We start from the raw sequence: 9527 nt of genomic DNA on the forward strand, positions 1-9527 counted from the left end.
ACAACGCAGAAAGCTTCAACAACAAAACAAGGAATGCGAGGACGTTTCCCATTACGACGTTGCTCGAGTTTATTCGATTCACACTCCAAACTTGGTTTTTTGAACGAGAAGAGATAGCGAACAAGTTGAACACAAAATTGACACCAACGTGGCAAAATGATCTCGCACAGCTAAATAATAAGGCACAGTTCGTCAATGCGTACGGACTTGGTCTATATGAATGTCATGTCAAAGACGTAAGAGGTGATTTCGATGTAGACCTTATGGCGAAGACATGCACTTGCGGACTACCACAACAATTGAATATCCCGTGCGAGCATTCTATCGCAGCAGCCCAACATCGAAGCGTGGACGTGTACTCGTTATGTAGTGACTTTTATTTGAAGGAGACGTGGATTGAGATGTACAAGGAAGCCATATATCCGGTTGGCAATGAAGATCAATGGGATGTCCCGGATGAGATAAAAAACATGAAAGTTTTGGAACCCGTTGAAAAGAAGCAAGCCGGTCGACCGAAGAAAAGTAAACAAGGAAGAAGAAGAATTAATCGATACCCATCTCAAGGCGAAAAGATTGTCGTGCAGCGAAAATGCGGGAAATGTGGTGGTAGGGGACATAACAGAAAAACATGCACTTGGAGGGATTAAAACTTTAGACTTTGTGTGTTATTTTTATTTTTAAGTTTAAAACTTTAACGTTTATTTGAGTCACCTTTTTATCTTGTTTAATGGAGTGTCATCCGTCTCATGGACCTTTTTATACGGGACAATTAGGCTAGTAGCTCAATAGACCACTATCCTTTTAAAAATTGGCAAAGTTTCATTTTATTAAAAAAATAGCTCACCAGTTCGAAGTAACTGAATTTAACTATTTTAGTTAATTTAATTTAATTCAGCTTAGTGAGCTATTTTTCTTTTTTAATAAAAGGAAACTTTTGCTAGAATCTCAAAAAAAAAAAACTAGAATATTGATTATTTGTAACAAACTATCCTAATCTAGAATGAACAAGTTAGTTAGTTACTAATTTATTTACACACTATCCTAATCCTACATGAAGCTATGATGGAAAAGCAAGCTTGTCAGTGGCGTCAAGATGCAACTTTAGTTCTTTATAAATGTCTCGAGTTCTAAACCCTTTGTGAATGTGTGAATTTTTGATGTTTTTTTTTTTTGTGAATCTCTTTAATTGAATTACATGTTTATAAGGTACAATAAAAAACACAATAGTCAACAAACCATCTCGATAATATGTTTATAAGGTACTATTACATAGAAAACCAAAAAGATAAAAAATAAACATCCGAAAATACAAAATCACGGGATAAGGTGGTTGTAGAATAAGTCCACGCACCATTTCTTCCTGAATGTTCTCATATTCGCACTTTGAAGAGTATCAAATGATTCGTTCAGTACTACGTGCTCGACATACTTCAATGCGAACATTCCGCAATCACCGCTACAACACAAGAATAAGTAAAAGAAATTGTCACAAATAGTTGAAACATAACTTGAAAAAAAGAACAAACTTCTAAAATAACTTGTCAATTAAAACTTGTAAAAAAAAAAAAAAAAAACTTCTAAAATAACTTGTCAATAAAAACATGATTGTTTAGAGAAAGTTGTCAAAAAAAAGTTCAAATAACTAGTAAAAAAAACTTTTTGTACAAATAAACAAACTTGTAAAATAACTTGTCAATAAAAAGATAATTGTTTACCTGTAAGCACATTGTGGGACCTTGTCATCGACGATCCACGTCGGCACAGTGAACTTAATTTCACCATGCTCACTATCCCGGTAAGAGTGGGGATGGTTCTTGAAGAAACCACCTATGGCCACAACCCTAGCAAATGCTCGACTCCAAGTCTGAATAATAAACATTTTAACAATGTTAAGTAACCCTTATAATTTAATTAATTGTTGCTCTAAGGTAATAATTGTGAATAACATAACATTTTACGTACCTCCATCAGCTCAGTGAAGTCCTTTTGATGTCTCGACGACTGCATGAGATCCTTTTGGCAGTCGAAGACGGTAATGGTCCAGGCCTCGATGTCGATCCGAAATGTGAACCAATGAAGGTTCTGGAAGTTCACGACAAACAAGATCTCTCGAGCACCATCCCAAGGCAAAATATCGGCGTCCCTATACCCAGTCATCGGGCTAATAGTTGCCCTCATGTCCCAGTCCACGGGTTCGGGCTCTGCTCGCAGTTCGATGGCCTTGTTGATGTTCGCTTCTTCCGTTCTGAATCGGCCGTACACGTGCTGGACCCACCGACAATCCATGATTCAGACGTCTTGCCGATAACCGTTGAGAGCTCGTTGGCGAGCCCGAACCATGTGAATCATAGCATCAATATGCTGAGACATTACAAACATATAGCGCTATTTTAAATTGATTGGAAAAAGTGAAATTATATAATAACGTACCGAATCATGTAGCCATTTGGTTTCTGTCAATATCGTGTCGAAGAAAATCGTGTCTGCGTCGCACGTCTTCAGTCGAACAGACTCCATGAATTTGCCGTCCCACTTTTTTATCCGCAACCACTTAACGAAATTATCAAACTCTTTTTGCTTCGCGTCCTTCAACGGCTTGAACTTGGGGATCGGCTTTTCCAAATACTTGGGCCTCGTCGGATCAGTGAATTCGGACCAACGCGACGTCTTCTGTCGCACTTGCCGATCTGGACGTGCCGGAGCAAGCTGTGCCTTCTGTCTTTTCCTTAGAGGAGTTGTGAGCAGGCGTAGCTTATCCGAAATGTCTTCTCTACGAGGACTCGACGAAGACGTCGACAACCTGGGAGAAGTCACCGGCCTGATCTCCGATCGCTTCGACGACTCGCGATGCGTTGAAGATGGCTTCTTCGACTTCTTCGATGACTCGCGATGCGTAGAAGACGGCTCTGACTTCTTCGATGACTCGCGATGCGTAGAAGATGGCTCTGCCTCATGCGATGGAGACGCCGGCTTTTGACTAGCCGCCGGAGGAGGAGGAGGAGGAGGAGGGGTCCGGCGTTTACGACCATCATCTTGGGTCGTGGGAATTTCACCCCCAGGCAAGCCCGTTGCGTCCTCGAACAAAATGTTCAGCCTCCTCCACATAGAAAGCTGAAAGTCAAAGTAATAAAATATGTCACAAAATTTAAACTTGTCAAAAAAATTTAAACTCAACTCTAAAATTTAAACTCAACTCTAAATTTTAAACTTAACTCTAAAACGTTAAATTATATTTAAACTTAACTCCAAAACGTTAAATTATATTTAAACGTAACTCTAAAACGTTAAATTAAATTTAAACTCAACTTTAAAACGTTAAATTAAATTTAAACTCTACTTTAAAACGTTAAATTATATTTAAACTTAACTCTAAAACGTTAAATTAAATTTAAACTCAACTTTAAAACGTTAAATTAAATTTAAACTCTAACCTGTCTAACACTCATGCGCTCAACTCTACGGCCGGTCGTGGCAAGAGAACGTAAGACTATCCCTTGTGACTGAATCATTCGTTTTTGGGATGCTAGCAGTTGTTCTTGAGATGCTTGCAGTTGTTCTTGGGAAGCTCGCATTTCTCCCCACATTTCCCGTGTTATGACAAAGGCCTCGGGAATGTCGGCGCGAGAGGTCGCTGTAGGCCTCGATCCCATTGCGGGAGTGGTCGGACTAGCAAGACGAACACGTGGAGTGTCTGACACGTGTTCGTCGTCGGAGTCTCCGACGATGGCATCTTCTGCAACAGTCGCGACTCGATCTATTTCTTCTTCGATGTCTCGCGGCTCTGTCGCATCTTCGCCCTCGACGTCTATGGGATACAGACATTTGCTCGTATGTGTCTCGAGGAGAGTGAACATTTCTTTCTCTGGTGCCCTTGGTCTCAGCATTTGAAGAACACCCACCTACAATACATTAATAAACGTTACCAATATTCCAAAATAATGTAAAATACATTAATAAACGATAAATAATAAAAAGTTACCGTTTTTTTATTAAAGACCGCCTCGATGTCTTTGCCCATTATGAGCACATTACTAGACCACGAGTGCATCCGGGGCACACGAATCCCCTGGTTCGACCCGAACCTCATCCCGATCTCTGGGATAGCCTCGTACGCCCAGTAATGAAGGGTATGGAGATTACCCGTCAATGTGTACTTGGCCTCTTTCTGTGCCACATCTGGCTTGTCCTTCAACTTCTTTTGCAGCGTTTCGTGATAACGCCGTAGGTTCACCGACAAGCTGGAATACGTCTCTGCCCAACTCAAATTTCCCCAAGGCATCTTGAAGAAGAATGGGAGGTCTTGAACGATGTATAGAAATTTTTGCCACCTTTCTTCGATGGCTTTGTTGGCCGGCTGCCCCAGAAGATACCCGTAGACGAATACGAGCAGCCCGAGCTTGAACGCAGCGTCAGAGCTTCGACATATGCTGAGCGCGTTGATCAACGCGCTCAACTTGCTTCCGGCAACGCCGTTCAAGTGATCCGTGATCAATCCATCGTTCTTTCGCTCGTCTTGTTCGGCTTTGGTCGGACCGTCTTCATAAGTCATCCCCGAGACGAGTGCGTACTCGAGGCGTCCAAATCGTACCCGTTTGCCTCCGATACCAAAATGTATCTCGCCGCGTACTGTCGCCTCGATCTTCTTCTGAAGGAGAGTATGTACGAGCACCGGTGAGAAACCAAGCTCGCTCTCCGTAAAAAATTGCTCGAACAGAGTCCCGAGGATTCGTTCTTTTATCCCGAGCTCATCGAATCTACTCCGTACAAGCTTCAAGATCCCCGTCCCACCGTACGTGATACGCCCCGGGAACGAGACGTTGTATATGTAGTTTAAATTGTCCTAAAAAAAACAACAAAATTAAATCAGAATCACAAAACAAGAAATTAAATTTTTAAAAAAAAATCATCGTATAGCATCGTACAGCATCGTATATCATCGTAAAACAATAAATTAAATTTTTTTAAAAAATCATCGTATAGCATCGTACAACATCGTATATCATCGTAAAACAAGAAATTAATTTTTTTTTAAAAATCATCGTATAGCATCGTACAATATCGTATATCATCGTAAAACAAGAAATTAAATTTTTTAAAGAAATCATCGTATAGCATCGTACAGCATCGTATATCATCGTAAAACAAGAAATTAAAGTTTTTTAAAAAATCATCGTATAGCATCGTACCGCATCGTACGACATCGTACAAAGTCGTAGGACAATTTTTGAGAAAACATAAACCCATCGTACACCATCGTATCGCATCGTAGAGCTCTATGAATTTCATCGTACGACATCGTACAGCATCGTACGACATCGTACGATGCATCAATCTCATCGTACACTGGCCCTAATTTCAAACCCTAACATTCTAAATCCGACCCAAATCAACTCAAATCAACTCAAATAAGATTAATACTAACTCATAAACCCTATTCTAACTATTTCCAAAGACATTTAACAACAAATTAGTTGAAAACTTACCTTTTTAGATGACTTTTGAGCTCGGGATTTCTGTGTTTCACCGCCGCCGAAGATTGAAGCGTTTCCATCGTACGCCATCGTCCTCTATCGTATTATATCGTACTGGCTCGTACAAGATCGTATGCCGTCGTACAATATCGTAGGAGTTCTCAGTTTTTTCTTTGTTTTGGAAGTGAACGAGTGAAATGGAGGAGAGAGGAAGAGAGGCGCGAATGAGTTCAAATAGAGGACAGGGGTATATTTGTCCGTTTTGGGTCCAAAAGTCCATTTTTAGATATTTTAAAAAGTTAGGGTCTAATCTTGATATTTAATCAATTTTTAAGCCCACTTAATGAAATTTCTCTTTATAAAAAGCCCGGTTTCCGCTCCATCCGTTAAACGCATTGGACCCAAACAGGCACTTACGTGGCAACATTTAACAGCAAGAAATTGCCACGTGGAACAATTTTTAGTGCCCTCGCAAATCAAGACACCAATTCTTGACTCTTATATATATGAACACAACACTGAACGCTCACGAAATCTCTCTCTCTCCGACGCCATTGACGTTCTTTCTTCTTCCCAAATTAAAACAACATATTTCACACAGACAAAGGTAAAAGCTCACAATTTTACTCGCTACATATCTAACAAATTTCTCTCCTCTTCCCATTTACATACATATTATGTTCTCTGCTCTAATTTTTTTTTTTAAATGTCGCAGCGAAAATAGAAGCAAAGCCAAAGAGAAAGGAAGCGTGAATGCTCTAATGGAGTCCAAAGGCGGCAAAAAGAATTCAGATAGTAGTAGTAGTAGCAGCAGGAATAGAAAGAATCAATACGAAGCTCCTCTCGGTTACACCATCGAAGACATTCGTCCCAGCGCTGGACTCGAGAAATTCCGATCATCTGCTTACTCCAACGTAAGTCTAATTTCTATCCCCAATTTATTATCCTAATTCTGCTCTAACATATTTTGATAACGCTTTCATTTCCGGTGATTCCTATCTGCAGTGCGTGAGAAAGCCATCCTGAGATTCCCTTCGCCACGCACTCCTATTTTTGTTTTTTTTTTTTTTTTTTAAATATATCTGGTTACGAATCGGCGATGGCCGTGATCTCATCGGCGATCGGGTTCGAAGGCCACGAGAAGCGGCTTGAGATCTCGTTCTCGGGCTCCGGCGGACTGGGCCTCCGCTCCCTAAGCCGGTCGGAAATAGAGTCCTTCCTGGAGCCTGCGGGCTGCGCCGTCGTGGCAAGCCTTTCCGGGCCGGAGATCGACTCCTACGTCCTCTCTGAGTCGAGCCTGTTCGTCTTCCACCGCAAGATAGTCATCAAAACTTGCGGCAGGACTCGGCTCCTCTCCTCGATCCCCGTGATCCTCCGCGTCGCCACAGGCCTCTCCCTCGCCGTCGCCGCCGTCAGATACTCCCGCGGAACATTCCTCTCCCCGGAAGACCAGCCGCCGCCGCACCGGAGCTTCGCCGAGGAAGTCGCCGCGCTGAACTCGTTCTTCTCCGGGCTCGGCCCGAGGGCCTACGTCCTCGGCGGAGAACATGGCCGGGGATGGCACGTGTACTCCGCCGCCGGGAGGGAAATAACGGTTTTGCCTCTGGTGGGAGTCGAGGTTTGCATGACCGGGCTCGGAAGAGAAAAAGCCGCCGTGTTTTATAAGAACAAGAGCGGGAGTGGGAAGGAAATGACTAGACTGTCCCTGGTCGGGGAAATCTTGCCCGGCCACGTGGTGGAAACGTGCGAGCACGCGTTCGAGCCGTGTGGGTACTCGATGAACGGGTTCGAGGGTGTGGCGTACTCTACGGTGCACGTGACCCCGGAGGAGGGGTTCAGCTACGCCAGCTACGAGGCCGGAGGGATTTCAACGGCCGAGATCGATGGAATCGTTGCGAAAGCGGTCGCGTGCTTCGCTCCCGAGACCTTTGTCGTCGCAATCTTCGGACACGGACGCGTGGCGGTTGGTGCTGACGTGGTGGGGTACGCGTGCGAGGGCGCAGCGTGGCGGGGCCTGCCAGGTGGTGGCTGCGTGGCGTACCGGACTTATCGGGCGGAGCCGAAGGGGAAGCGCAGTTCTAAGGATGGGTTTGCTGGCTGCGGTGATTTTGTGATGGCTCGATCGTGCCTTTAGTTCGTGGTCAGCGCTTGGAAGCCAGAAATCTATATTTAGTTATGGACTAAATTGAAATATATAATACTAGTTGAATATAAAAGAGCGAAGACAAAATAGGGAGAGAAAAAGAAAAAAAGGAGTGAGAAAGAGAGTGGGAAGAACGTGGAGAAGGGGTGAAAAAGGAAGGAAAAAAAAATAAAAGAACCGTTGTTCCCACTTTCATTTAGAGTCTGCCACGTGTCACCGTCTGGGCGAAGCCACGTTGTGGACTCTTGATGAAAATGAGAACAAATGTTTTTTTTATTATCTATGTTATATATATGTAATTATGGTCTTTGTTATCATGTAATTATAGTATACGTTTGTATTCTAGTTTGGAATTTGAATTAAAAAAAAAGTATAGTTAGGCTACCGTATGTTGAACGTTCTTCGTTGGATATAGATGATGTTCTTCGTTGGATATAGATGATGTATAATTTGAATATTTTTAATCGATGATTAGAAAGTGGATGAGTCCGATTGATTATTTTTGTAATACTAGAAAAGTTTAGTTATCCTAGAATGATTAATTATTGTCAATCATCATTGTAAAATTTAGAGTTATTGACAACAAAAATACTCAAAATTTTCGATTTATAGTTTAAAACTCATGATTTAAAAACTATGAGAAAAATACTCAATGTTACGATTCTAGAACTCTGTTACTACTTCGAACGTTAGATTTGAATGAAAATAAAAGTATAAGATGGAGACTGTTTATGTGTTATGTGATGTTTATTATAATTATGGTTGTTTGTTTATTGAGTTGAAATTGAACACAACAAAACAAATTGAAAATGATTTTAATTGCACATTATTCTTCTTTAAATTCTTCCTCTTCATATTCGAAATCACCACAATCAACATCAATCCTTATTCATTCTCGAACAATTTTTTTATTTCGAATTGGAGTTTTGATTTTAATTTACTATTTTGGGTTTTTGTAATTTGGTTCTCTTTGGCTTCAGGTACCATTTGTATATTATTTCTAATTTCGAATGTTAATTGTTTGTTATTTCTAAATTTTTTCATTAATTTTATTTTACTGAATTATTTTAAATAGTCATGTAAACTTAATCAAATCTTGACTATTCATTTCAAGTCTAACGTCTGAAGTAGTAACGAGTTACAAAATCGTAACATTGAGTATTTTTCTTCTAATTTTTAAATTACTAGTCTTAAATTATCATAAGTCGAAAGTTTTGAGTATTTGTTTGTCACTTATAACTTTAAAATTTATTATAAATCATGAGGGGTTTTTGATACTGAAAACTCAATGTGACCATAGTCCACACAGCCACTTGTTTTTTATTTTTTATTATTTTTTTATTTTTTAAAGGTGATCTGGATGGTTTCTTTATATTTGCTTTTTACATATTTAACTAATTTCTTCAAGTTAGCGTTTTACCAGAAGTTAAAAAAAAAGGAATATCCAAATTATAGTATGGGCAAGAAAAGGAAAGGAAATGAGGAAGAGATAATCTATGAGTGATATTGACGTGGTGATGACAATGCAGCCATATGGTATGATATGAAAGACAGGGTTGGTTCCTTTAAAAATAAATAAAGAAGTAAATAAAGATAGAGTTGGTGACAATGAGTGAGGGTATATACCCATTATAAAATAATAATTGCAAGTTGGGTGGGCCGCTATTTACCCATTATATATAGAGAAATTGCTCCAAGTACTATTTATTTGATAATTTTTTCCTATTTTCCACCAAAACTTTAATTTGGACACCAATGCCACTAATACTTATGTAAAACTATCCATTTACCATTTACTTTAAATTTTCTTATTTGGCTCTCTCTCTCTCTCTTTCTTCGCGTCAGTCACTAAGTCCCCATAAAGTCTGACTCTCTCTCTCTCTCTCTCTCTCTCTCTCTCTCTCTCTCTCGTT

At 40.5% G+C, this 9527-nt stretch overlaps 1 protein-coding gene across 1 annotated transcript; it reads left to right on the plus strand.

The window, feature by feature from the left end:
* The first annotated feature begins 6438 nt into the window (after positions 1-6438).
* Positions 6439-7687, plus strand: LOC149395131 (S-adenosylmethionine decarboxylase proenzyme-like). Its single transcript, XM_089616085.1, has one exon. It carries the CDS (start codon positions 6571-6573, stop codon positions 7603-7605), a length of 1035 nt encoding a protein of 344 aa, XP_089472211.1. The 5' UTR covers positions 6439-6570; the 3' UTR covers positions 7606-7687.
* The last annotated feature ends 1840 nt before the right edge of the window (positions 7688-9527 follow it).

Source organism: Urtica dioica, chromosome 5 (assembly GCF_054948205.1).
Source record: "Urtica dioica subsp. dioica isolate 48M chromosome 5, U.dioica_male_clone48M_v1_H2, whole genome shotgun sequence".
NCBI classification, from domain to species: domain Eukaryota; kingdom Viridiplantae; phylum Streptophyta; class Magnoliopsida; order Rosales; family Urticaceae; genus Urtica; species Urtica dioica.

What these genes read in the sequence shown, in the direction of transcription:
- LOC149395131 (XM_089616085.1), top strand. Translation starts at nt 6,571, where the DNA reads ATGGCCGTGATCTCATCGGCGATCGGGTTCGAAGGCCACGAGAAGCGG.